This window comes from Sturnus vulgaris, chromosome 13 (genome assembly GCF_052056855.1).
Source record: "Sturnus vulgaris isolate bStuVul1 chromosome 13, bStuVul1.hap1, whole genome shotgun sequence".
NCBI lineage: Eukaryota > Metazoa > Chordata > Aves > Passeriformes > Sturnidae > Sturnus > Sturnus vulgaris.
In genome coordinates, this window is record NC_142255.1 from 18,119,365 (window position 1) to 18,132,054 (window position 12,690).

Below are 12,690 nucleotides of genomic sequence, written 5' to 3' on the forward strand. Positions count from 1 at the left end.
ACTCAGCAGTGCCGCGCTGAGGTGAAGGGCGGCACCTGGCCGAAATGGCGGCAGCTGGATGTCCCCGCTCAAGTCCTCCTCAAACGGCCCGAAAACGCCGGGAAATGGCCTTGTTTTATGATATTTTGCTTTAAAGAGCAGCAAAAGAGCAGCTCGGCGGCGGCGAGGTGGCTTGCGAGGAGGCGGGGACTCGCCTGTCAGCCCGCTCTGAGGCGGGGGCGACGCGCCTGTCAGCCCGCCCTGAGGCGGCGGCGGGGCCGCTGTGTCGCGACATGGGGGACGACTTGGCGTCGGAAGGCGACACCCGTGAGTGGGGCTGAGGCGAGGGCTGCCCCAGCCGGGCGGGGGACACAGCGCCGTGAGGGCCGATTCGTGTGGCGGGGGCGGGAGGGAGCCGGCGGGGCCGAGGGGCAGAGCCGGGATGCCCTAAAAAATAGCGGGACACCTGCAAATCCGCTCGGAAATAAAGCAGGTGGATAAACCTACCCGTGAATCAAGACTGCTGTTGCCCCGAAGCATCCTGCACCGCTGAGATGCTGCACATAACTCTGGTAGTCCGCACTTGGGGTTTTTGGGCCCCTTGGTCGCCGGGTCCCCATCCCATGTTGTCTTTGTCCTGCAGCCCCGGGTAGAGCCCTGTGGATGGGTTTTGCACATTTCTTTGGATGTCTTTCGCCTCCTTTGCTGCTTTTCTACATCACTTGCATAATAAACTGCCTGTGAGTTGGTGCATTGCACTGAGGGTAAATAATTTTAAATGTTTTCCACACTGTTTGTGATAACTGAATTCCTATTCAGTAAGCTATGAAGTACCCTGGAATCTGAGCTTGAATGAGAAGGAAAGCTGCTAAATATCCACTGAAATGTTGCTGTTGGACAGGTACATGCCATGATGAGGAGTGCATTTACACTTACAGAGCCACTGTGGATCTTAAATAGGAAACTCAGACCATCAAACTGTTACTCATGTGTTGCTAAAAAGAAATAAATTGCTGCTTCTACAGCTTAATGATGCCAGATTTGTTACTGCATCTTCACAGCCAGTGCAAAGAATAACTAAGGTAATTTGACATCTCTTGAAAATGATGCTTTGTGTGGCCATAAAACGTAAGAACACACTTCTGTCACCTGGAGAGCAGGGTCAGCAGCATTTGCTTAATTGAAGCATAGGATTTACTCCACTGAAAGGAGATAAGTATGTACAAGGAGGTGGTATGCATGTAGCCATTGGTGTTAATAATTAACAAAAACTCAATGTGTTTTTCACAAGTTCTCCTGATATTTCCTCTCAAATGAAGGGTCCATGCAGGGTGAAATGCAATCCTGTTAACACAGCTGACAAGGTGATAAGAGAGTCTTAATGTACAGTATAGGAAATCCTGTTTCTTGCAGAAATCAAGTGTCCAAATCCTACCGCCTTCATTGTAGCAGCAGGTCCAGCACTCTTGAATACACACTCTCAGATGACCATGTCTGGTGTTAAGTGGACAAACACACGTACAAACATATTGAATGATCCTGTCTAGGATTAAAATTTGTGTTATTTGTGTTTTTCTTGAGCTAAAGTTTTTTTTTGTTTGTTTGAAGGCAAGGGGAATGGAAACTGGAGGATGAGATTATACCTCTGTTGCTCTACATGTCCATTGTAGGGATGCCTTTCTTCTGTGCCCTCCAGAGAGATTAATAGTGCTCTTTAGGCAGCAAGTCTCCTGTCTGTGTGGTGGAATGGGAACAATAATATATTTTGATGCCTTTTGTATGGCATGTGGTTAATATGCAGCTGATATGTTGGAACAAACTGAAGTTGCATTGAGTCCCTCAAACTTCTGCTCTGCAGAAGTGTAGAAGAGAGCAGAGCCTCTGGGCCGCTTTCCAGTGGGATATGACAGGCCAATGTGACTCAAGCACTTCTTGAAGGAATATCCCAAAAGCACGAGGACAGAGACTGGGTCCAACAAACGCTGACGCTAGCCTTGCCAAAAGCCTTGAGTGCCTCCCTGTCGGGCTGTGGCAGTCACAGCCTTGCTCTTGTTTCTTGGCAGGAAGGTTTATCCCATCGAGGAGAAGATTGCTGGGGCAAGGCCCAGCATGGAGAGTAAACACTCTTAAATTGTGCCTAACTGTGCAGGACAAATATTGCCAGTCATGGTGAATTATGTGCAGAACTGCCACGGTTTGTTAAGAGATGCAACACTAAGCACAGGCCAGGCTGGCAGTTTTGTGCTGCTTGGCTGGTTCAGGTTGCCTGGAGGGGGACCATGTGTAAAAGCCTCCTTGTAGAGCAGTAGGATATAGGTGGAAGGATGGAGGAGTCTGTGTCATCTCAGAGCCCTCACACTGACTCTGAGCCTCAGAGGGTGCCCAGAGGATATGGACCTCATGAATCAAAAGGTTTTGCAGCTGGACCAAATCCTTGCAGAGAAAGACACTGAATTAGAAGAGAAGTGGGTAGGACTGGAAGAGCACTGATGTGGCACAGGGGTGGTCAGGGAAGGAGAGACAGTGGTAGAATATAAATCCAGCAAACATGCCAACATCTGTAGGGCTGGGATTCTTGCTAGAAGAATCTTTCTGCAGTCATCCTTCCTTGAAGCCACGGGGGCCGGTGAGATGAAGAGGAGGTTTGTTGGGACATGCTGCTCCTTGCTTCTTGCCAGCACTGTTTTAATGCTCACTCTTCTGCTCTGCTGCAGTGCTTCAGTCAGAGAAGGAGTTCCATGGTGCAGCGAAGCGAAATGATGTAGCCAGGATGGAGGAACTCATCAGCAGAGGAGTTGATATCAAAGCCAAAAACAATGTAAGTTCTGGGTTTTTCCACCTCCAAGCTGCAGGAAGTGCTGAGGGCATGTTTCATGCAGCTCCTTAACACTACTCTTCTCATTAACTGCTTAATTTGTCAAAGCTTTAGAATGCAACACCCAGTGCCAAATAGGGCCTATGGCAATCAAGCAGTTTTCACAACACACTGAGACCCCCAGAACGATCATCCTGGCCACACTGGAAAGCTGCAAGTGTCAGATAGACATAAGTGCCATGAAAGGCTTTGATTTTGCCATTTGTGTACAGCAAGGATGTGGGAAAAACTGTTTCTGGTGCAGGCCTTTCCTTGTTGACTAGTAGGCTCATGGAAATACAGGATTGCACCCATCCCTCGTGTTTCAATCTGTCCATTTATGGTCAGCAATGTTCTTCACTGTGTACTGTCATTATAGTCCAAGTTTGCAGTTCCTGAGTAGAAGGTGACTAAAACCTTTCTGCCTGACAGGAGAGCAGAGACAAAGAGCTGCATCCAAAGAAAACTCTGCACAATGTGAGAAATTCTGTCTCCATAGATGGCCAAGGATATTTTGGCCTTCAGAAAGGCTGGTGGATACACACCAGTGCATACATCAGCCTTCCCTGCCTCTGTGCTTCTCTTCCAGACAGAGCGGACTGCCCTGCACTGGGCTGCAGGAGCAGGGAGCGTGGATGCTGTGCGGCTGCTCCTGGATCACGATGTCCCCGTGGATGATGAAGACAGTGTACAGAGGCAACTCTCCTTGCATGTGCTGCAGATGTGTTCAGTGCTGGGGACTGGGTGCTAGGCCAGCAGTTACAGACTGCACCTTAGCCCTGGGTGGGTGGCACAGGGTAGCACGCTGCACCTGCTGAGCAAGGGGCTGCAGCAAGCCTTGTTGGCACATGTGTCTGTGCTCATGTGTATTTTGGCTTTTCCTTGCATGCACAGTGGACTGGGAATAGGCTGGTAGAGTCTGTGAAGTTTTCCATAAAACATGGCGATGCTTGGCTTCTTCTGATTGTGTTGATGTGGCTTGTGGGATGACAATGACACCCAGCAAATTTTCTCTCCCCCATACAGCCAGGCTAATACACACCATTAAATAGGTAGTAGCTGCCAAGAAGCGGTCTCTGCTCACTTGCTGTGATATATCTGTGTCAGGAATAATAATAATTGAAGAAAGTGCAACTAAAAATATACCAAAGAGAAACAAATAGATTTTGAAAACTTCATTAAGCTAAGAAGACAGGTTCCCTCCAAGGTGGGGATGATGGTGACTGCAGTTTCACTATAAGTATCTTTCTTCTTTTTGCCCAGTTTGGAATGAGTGCTCTTCTCCTGTCTGCCTGGTTTGGCCACCTCCGTGTCCTGCAGATCCTTGTCAATGCTGGGGCCAAGATTAACCGTGTCAATAGGGTGAGGGTCTCCCTGTGTGGATCCATCACTTGGCTCTAGACAGTGTTGGGAGACAGAGAGAGGATTACCTGTGAGCTCAGTCGTGTGTGACAGCATCTGCTCTGGGGACTGCCATCTGCACTCTGACTTATCCCTGAATCAAATGTAATAATCGGATCTCTAGAGATGCACACAGCTTCCTCACCTCATGTTTGTGCAGTGCTGATGTGGAAGGTGTTACGGGAATGGGAAATGGGTTTAGTGAATCAGTAGTCCTTGTATTCTAAAACAGACCTTGTCTGGGAAAAGGGGTATTAGTATTTCAGTCATAACTTGCTGTCTTGCAGAACAAGGAAGTTTAGCCCTAGAGGTGCAGGGAAGGATGAAATGGGCCTTTGCTAACAGGAACAGGTTGTTAAAAGAGACCGATTGTCCCACAGTCTTGGATTTGTTGAATGAGCAGTCCTTTGTCTCCTCTCCAGAATGGCAGGAACCTGCTTCACTGTGCAGCTCAGAGGGGACACATCCAGATCATGGAGTTCATCATGGAGGACTTGGAGGATGTGTGTGTGGATGAGACAGACAAGGTAGGAAGGCTTTTCACAGCTTTGTTCTATGAAATCTGGTCTTGCTCTACTGAGCTTAGCAGGAACATTGCCCTTGGGAAGAGAATCGGAGTCAGACGCTACTCCCAGAAGTCTTCCTGCTGAGTGAGCTTAGGGATGATGGGGATTCTTGCTCTGGTCAAGCTTCTTGCAGCAGGTGATCTGATCTTGTGCTTTCGGAGCCTTTTGGACTGTGTTTCTCTGTTTCCTTTCAAAGATGGACAGGACAGCGTTTCACCTGGCTGCGGAGTATGGACAGCTGGAGGTGGTGGAGTTCCTCATTCGACTGGGTTGTTCTCACAGTGCCAAAGACAAGGTAGGGGCACAAAACCACATGCAAGGGAGGTGAAGTCCAGGGATTAGGGGGCATGAAGACCAGGGAACAAAATACCCAATGAGGCTCAGGCAGGCAAGTTGTCCACGGTTGTTACTACAGCTGTGGTATGTCAGGGCTTTTCTTCCCTATCCACTTCAAGCCATTTTCTTGCTTAGTTCATGATTTCTCTCCAGGACTTTTCAGGCAGGATACACAGCAAGCCTGGTGGACCATATTCCAGTTTAAGGTAGGAGGGGTTCTTTCCTCACTACTGCAACTGTAGGAAGATTGCTTCATATTTGTGCTACTGGTTACAACCTCCTTTTCAGCCACACTGGATATACTCTGTGCAAGGTTGTGGTATATGAACACTCAGTCCTGTGAGACATATGTTTATAAAGTAATGTTTACTTTCAGGAAGAAAATACAGCATTGCATTTAGCTGCTAAAAATGGACACCTCTCTGTGCTGGAGAAGATTATAGATGTCGGAGTGGACCTTGATGAAAAAAACTCAGTAAGTACACTTAAATTAAATCAAAACCACATCAGTTTTGCCCTTTTCCTCCCTAGAAATACTCTCCTGCCACAGTCATTAGGCTGAAAAGCCAGTATTGACAGGAGAGGTCTAGAAAATAGCTGATTTTATCTAAAGCCTATGTGGGTAAAGGCAGGTCACGCTTGCAGAGTGTCAGTGAAAGGCAACATCCGTCTTGGACCAATTTCCGGCTTTAAAGTGTTGCCTTCTCTTCCTGCTGTATCTGCTCACCTACCTTATCACTCCATTTAATCTCCCTTTCTCTCCCTGACCCTTGTACATTCAAGTGCCTAAATGGTTATTGAGTGTGTTTTAAACTAAACTTCACCGTGCTTTAAAGTATTGACTTAGTCACTGAACATATGGACCTTCTGTTTGAGGTCTCTCTTTTGACAGATCTGCTCTGGAAAATTATGTGGCTGGAACACAGTTAATGACTTAGATAGCAAATATTGGCTTAGTATCACTGTTATTTATTCCAGGGCACACTCCCAATTAGGTTTATCAGCATTTTTTTTAGTCTTATTTGGTTACTGTCTTTGAAAAGTGTATTTGATTGTGATTAAGATCTGAAGGAAAGGGGGAGCCACGTTCTGTGGTAACGGGCAGCATTTGTCTACCCCCACATGAGCTGCCCTTTGTGCAAAGAGCAATAATAAAACCAGATTAAATCACTTAGGAATTCTGCTTGCTTGCTTCTATTTTCTTGTAATGAAATGGACTGCAACCCTCAGAAGGGAAAACCAATGATAGAGAGTCACAGGTTTCCAGTTCTGTCTCTGGGCTATTCCAGGAAAATGGTTTGTCTTCACTGTCCATGTGAAATTCTTTTTGGTTTATTGATGGGCTGGAGGGGAGGAAAGATGGTGAGCACAATGTCTGTCTTGTGGCCCACAGTGACATTCAGGATAGAGCAGTACTCTGGTATGTCCAGGGCAGATGTCCTCTATTTTTGTAACAATCAACTGGAGATCTCTGGCCCTCAGAACTGGTACTGTAGCATGTCATGGATTCAGAAGATAGGGTAGAGTCTGACTTGTTCTGCTGCTCTGTCTCAGCCTTGTCTACAGAAACGCTGCTTGTGTCCTTTCTTGCCTTGTGCAGGAAGGACTCACGGCTCTGCACCTGGCTGCTGAGGGGGGACACAGCCTCTGTGTGAAGCTGCTTGTGGAAGCAGGTGCTGATGTCAATGCCCAAACCCAGGTTAGTTCCACGGAAGTGATTCCATCCCCAAACCCTACTTTGTGGATTTATGCCCAGACCTGTGGCTTTCCAGGTCACCCATTACAGAGAGAGCCCTGCATTCAGGAATAGTACTGGTAGTTTAGAGTAAGGTAAATGTGGTTTTGTACGAAGATGCAGGTGAAACTCCTTGGGACTGGTTTGGCTGGAGGCAATCTCCATGAATTTGTCAGTGCTGGGCCATAGGACTCTTGCAGGAGGGAGAAGGGAGGTTTCTGTGGGTAGTCTGTAACAACTGTAGCCTCTGGGAAGAATCCCTGAGTAACACTCCTCTCTTCTGACTTGTCTCTCAGAAAAAGATGAACTGCCTTCATTATGCAGCTCTGCATGGCTATGAGGAGATAGCCAGGATCCTCATGGATGCAGGAATCCACACTGATGCTCTCAATCATGTGAGTCCCTCTCAATGCTCTCACCACTAAACAAAAAGATAAAATCAGTTTGTGGAGCTGCTCAAGAGCACCAAGCAACTCTGGAAAGACCAGTGCTGCAGTGTCCCTGTCAGCCCCCAGTGCAGACTGGCAGCTGTGGTAGAATAGAACTTGCTGGGCACAGCATGATCCTTTCAGTGCTATGAGCTAAGCTCTCCCTAAGTGCAGGATCTTCTTTCCACAGCAAAATGCATCAGCAACACACATCGCAGTCCTGCAGAACTTCCCAGACATGGTGAAGCTCTTCATCAGTGCAGAGTGTGACCTTGACATTCCAGATAATGTAAGACTGCAGCTCCTGTTCTTTGTGTTTGAAATGTGAAGCAGTTTCATGGGGGGTTTTATCACCTTGGGGACAGGATTAAAGAGGAGTGCTTTAAAATGTGGAGAACCTGGAAGTGCAGCTTAGGAAATGTGAAACCTGTGAAATGATTCTAAGTATTGCAGTGAGATAATTGCTTGATGGTATTTAACACGAGGGTTGTGCTGTGTCCCCTGCAACATTGCATAGTCAGGCTCTCTTCTCCTTGCTGGAAGTATGTAGGAGAAATTTCAAGATGGAAGATATTCTGCAAAATGTTTGGAGGGCTGACAATGGGAGGAAAGCCTGGAGATAGCTAGTTGTTTCACCAAATTGTAATTTTCTGAATGAGGGGCTTTGTGTAGCTTGTTTCTGTTAATCTTCACACTTGTAGGGATGTTCTCTCCTGATGATACCACAAAATCGACACATTTTATGTTCAATTTTACTGGTTTCCATTAAACAGTCCCAAGGCTCCTCCTGGTAGTGTTCTGTCCTTCCAGCCTCACATTTGTCCTTCTCTGAAGTGTAGTCCTTTCTCCCTCCTTCTGCAGAGGCAGCAGACCTCTCTCCACATCGCTGCAGAGCACAGCAGGCAGGACATTGCTGAGATGATTCTCATTGCAGGAGTTAATCTGAAACTAACAGACAAGGTAAAGATGTCCACGGGTGAAACAGGTTCTGTCGGAGCATGGAGGGAAAATATAAGTAGATGGTCTCCGTTAATGTTTTTCATAATTTTCAAGGAAGGCTAGTAATATTAAAATTTGGATATTTCCAGGGATAAGCCCTTAAAACATGGCTGAGTAGGTTATATTGATGTGTTTTCCAGGAAAGAAGTGACTGGTTCTTAGACAGGTAAAAAATAGATAACACAATGAACAATGCTTTCCTTCTCAAAGTTGTTTTAGTTCCTTCTACTTGTACTATCATGAGCAGTAATATCAAAGATTTCCTCAAATAATGGTAAGTAATATACCTGAAAAATTACAGCACACATGTTCTAAAAGGTTGAAAGGATCTGTTTGATGTAGATCTGGCATGGTTCTGGGGCTTTTGCCAACTAATAAAATCAACAGAACGAATTTCAAGAGGCCTGAAAATGTAGTATGTGCCCAGAAAGTGCTGGAGGGACTTGGGCAGGGATTAAAATAGTGTTTGCCATTTGCATTGGGTTAGGGCAAGTGCAGACCTGAAGCCACCTGGCTGAACTGGCCTTCAGCTGTGAATGCTTGTCACCTTTCAGCACTCTTCAGTGACACTCAGCACAGGGGACACATTCACACTTTTCTGTATGAAATTGGGTTTCTGCTCACATCTGAGGCTATCACTGTTCTTCCTGTTATGCCTGGTGCCTGGGCTGGCTTGCTTTCCTTCATACAACTTTCAAATCTCTTTCATTTCTGCCTTCTGATTTTTGAAATACAAATGTCCCCGTGCCCAATCCAAAATCATATTCATGAAAGGAACATAGCCACATTTCCATAGTCCCATCAGCCTGTGCTTCTCCTAGGAGACCATTTCTAATCATGTGTATCTGGAGCCTATAAAGTTAATGAGGTTGTGTAAATCACTTTGGTTTCATGTGTCAGCAAACCTGCTGTGCAAAAGGCTGTAAAATACCTTGGGCTGCAGAGCTGAGCTGGTCCTCTGATTTCTCTCATGTTGGTGGGTTGCAGGAAGCTTTTCCAGTGGCTCCTGCAAAACAGGCAGATCCCTTGTAGCAACAGAGGACATGCTGCAGTCTGGAAAACCACTCCTCATGCCCTGAATGCAGGAGCTCAACACCAGCTCACATCTGAAGTGTGAAAAACAGGTCTTGGCTGGGTGCATTACTCAATAGTCCTTGTGCCTGCTGCTGCAGATGCTGGGTGAGCATGGATTATACCTCCTAAAGTGCAAAGTCTTTTCCAGCTCATTTTCCCTTTCTAATTTCAGCAAGGGAAAACATCTCTGGATGTTGCTGCCCGAGGCAATCACATCATCTTGGTGGACATGATTATCAAAGCTGATCGATTTTACAAATGGGAGAAGGTGAGCAGCTTACACAACAGCCCCTGTGCTTTCTCCTCTCCATTGAGACTCCACATAGCAGCTGTCAAAGAAAAAGAAATACAGGACATCCCGTGACAGCCTGACCTCTATCTTCATCCCCTTACTTAAGACAAACAGAAGTTCTCTCCATGCCAACAGCATCTACTTAAGGCTTTCCTTATTTATAAAGGCCTCTGTTGTTAGAAATCCCAGGCGGCACTGATGGGAATAGGGGTTTCCAAAAATTATTTAACAGCTGCTCCCAAAGGGATAGAACTAGTTCATTTTCCCAGAAGGAGAAATTGAAGGACTGAGAGGGAAAATACTTGGCCTGAGGTCACCAAAATGGGATTTTGAGAGTTTTTCAGCAGTGGAAAGAGACAGCTCTTGGATTCATATGAACAACTTCTCCCTCAAAGTGCAGCCTCTCAGCCTCAATCTGGCCTCTGAAACCCTGACTACCCCAAGCCTGTGCCCAAACCAAGCTGAGAAGAGTGAGCTGAAAGTACAGCCCAATATCACATGCTTTGCATGTTCTTAAGATTTTGGTTGTCTTCCCATAGCAGAGCTCTAGGTGGCTCAGGTGCAGCTTCGGGAGTCATGCTCAGTGTATCAGGCCCTTGCATTGGCTTCCCATGCAGCCCTAGGGAATGACATGCAACCTCTGCAGCCTGGCATGTAGGCACTGTGAGCACGAGCTGATGTTGCAGGGAAGCAGGAGATTTAATTAAATGGTTCTGCCCCAAACCCCGGATAAAAGGCAGTGTAGAAATGCAAATCATGATCCGCAGGGGCTTCCACAGCAAAGTGGCCATTAACGACCTTTTAACCTCACAGAGTGAAATGAGAATAAAGAGAATAAAAAAATGAGCTGTGCCAGAAGGAACTCACAGGGATCACTGAGCCGAGGATATGGGAGGCTGCAGAACCACAGGCACTGCTGCAGCACCTGACTGACCCTCCTGTTCTGGCTTTGCAGGACAACCTGAACAGCGACTCTGGCTCATGGGTGGCAAAGCACTTGACCTTTAAGCAGGATCACAGGCTGGAAACACAGCACATTCGTTCAGTCATGTGGAGATTAGCCACTAAGTACCTCAAACCTGGGGAATGGAAGAAGCTGGCACATTACTGGAAATTCACAGATGACCATATTAGGGCCATTGAGCAACAATGGACAGGTATAAAAAAAGCTTCCCAGGTATTTTCTTTTCTTTCCTTGGACTTTGTAGGAGATAAAGCTGCAGTAAGAGCAAAGCATGAAAAAAAATCAGTTGGTTTATTTGAAGCAACCAAAATATTGGGTTAAAAATTCTGGTTTTACTGAATGTGGAATTACCTACACACTGTAATTTGTCTAGGAATAAAATATGAAAGCAGGGGAATTAGTGGTTCTTTGCTCACTCCTTATGAGACATTTGGCAGGCCTGTGAGTTCTTGCTACAATTCTTGTTCTGTAGAACAGAAGAAACTTGCTGGTTTTACTTTATTCTTTGGAGTGAATTCTTTAGAATTTATGAGCTACATTAGCAGAAGCAGGATCTGAGGGTCAGAAACAAATCGTTGCTAGTTTGGCTGTTGCAAGAACTCTGTAATCTGGATGATGTGAGCAAGAGGCCAAGCTGTGTTCTGAAGGCAGAAACTATATTGCCATGAAAGGCTGTGCAACAAACCCAAGCTCAGCCATAGGCACTCCATTAAATTCCACACAAATCCAGCAATCACATCACAACCAGGAATTAAAACCATGTTTTACAGCCTCCTAGTAAAATCTAGAGAGGAGGGAGGGGTGTGCAAGCCCACCAGGGCAGAAATCTGCTCTGGCCAGGGTCGTGCACTCTTGAGTGTGGGATTTTATCTGTGGTTTGATCCTGTCAGGCACTAAAAGCTACAGGGAACACGGCCATAGGATGTTGCTCATCTGGCTCCACGGTGTGACCACTGCAGGAGAAAATCCAATCAAGGGACTGTATGAAGGCCTGGTGGGGATTGGGAGAAGAGATTTAGCAGGTAATATTTTTGTCTTCTTTCAAATAATGCACAATGAGCAGTATTTGAATTAATTTACCCAAATTCTGGGCTTAGACAACGTACACAGAGGAAAACTTCACTGAAGCCAACTCACATGAGCTGAAAGCATCTGCTCTGCCCCCTTGCTTCCATTACATGTAATCTCTTTAACTTTGATAAATGAACAGATCTTACCACGACTTTATTTTTCTGTGCAGCAGATCATTCTCTCTTACAGAAAGTATCCGGAAAAAAGCAAACGCAGACTCCACCTCTCCACGGAAGTGCACAGCGATGTAACACCAGGAGCATCCTCTCAGAGCTGCAGGAGAAACACTTCTCTGCTGCTGAGAGAAGGCAGATGCAACCTAAGGGCTTCTTGTCACAAACTGCTGGCACTGCTGCATCCTTCTGGACAGGAAATGACAGGGGTAAAACAAATGCTCATGGTCAGAAATGCCTCTACACAGAAGGGAGCTTTTTATCAGCAATTTCAAATGGTCTGGGTTCTGTAATGAGGTTGGTGAGCAAGACTTATCATAGTGCATCAGGAAATATTACAGTTTTACTGTAATGTGTCTACTGCACATTTTTGTATATAAAATTTCAATTGTCAAGTTTTTAAGTTAATGAGGGCAAAGGCTTTGTTTTCAGGAATGTTCTTTATTTACTTGTATGGGGTGGCTCATGTCTTAGGCTTGTCCATACATTCCCACCATAAGAGGAGAACTTAAGCAAAATCAAAGCTACTCTTTGGTCCTTTTGGAAGCTGAAGGGTTGTGATCTTTGACTCTTCACAAAAAGTTTGAGAAGAATATTAACATGTGCTGTTTATAAACGTACATTAATATGTATGTTTATAAATCAAATAGGTGACTCTGACCTTTTCAAAACATGTTTTCATTTGTCATGTAATCCTCCATATTTATTTTTTACAGCATCTCAAGGGGAAAATAATGTCTGTACTTCAATAAATCTAGATTTTACCCTTTCAAGTTCCAAGTTATATCTTGCCATCTTTATTAAAAAAAGCTACGACA

The 12,690-nt window shown here is 45.7% G+C and overlaps 1 protein-coding gene across 5 annotated transcripts; it reads left to right on the top strand.

Annotated features, from left to right (window-relative positions):
- Positions 1 to 12,645, top strand: ANKDD1A (ankyrin repeat and death domain containing 1A). 5 transcript variants are annotated; one of them, XM_088172671.1, is made up of 16 exons: positions 200 to 306; positions 881 to 1,061; positions 2,694 to 2,797; positions 3,423 to 3,521; positions 4,097 to 4,195; positions 4,657 to 4,761; positions 4,997 to 5,095; positions 5,513 to 5,611; positions 6,737 to 6,835; positions 7,168 to 7,266; positions 7,490 to 7,588; positions 8,161 to 8,259; positions 9,545 to 9,640; positions 10,620 to 10,821; positions 11,519 to 11,650; positions 11,889 to 12,645. In XM_088172671.1, exons 3-16 carry the CDS (start codon positions 2,750 to 2,752, stop codon positions 11,948 to 11,950), a joined length of 1,437 nt encoding a protein of 478 aa, XP_088028797.1. In that variant the 5' UTR covers positions 200 to 306; positions 881 to 1,061; positions 2,694 to 2,749; the 3' UTR covers positions 11,951 to 12,645. The 5 variants fall into 5 exon arrangements, with proteins under 5 accessions (XP_014730100.2, XP_088028799.1, XP_088028797.1 ...); XM_014874614.2 differs by lacking the exon at positions 881 to 1,061 and having other exon boundaries at positions 1 to 306; XM_088172673.1 differs by lacking the exon at positions 881 to 1,061 and having other exon boundaries at positions 2 to 306; positions 3,427 to 3,521.
- Positions 12,646 to 12,690: the final 45 nt, after the last annotated feature.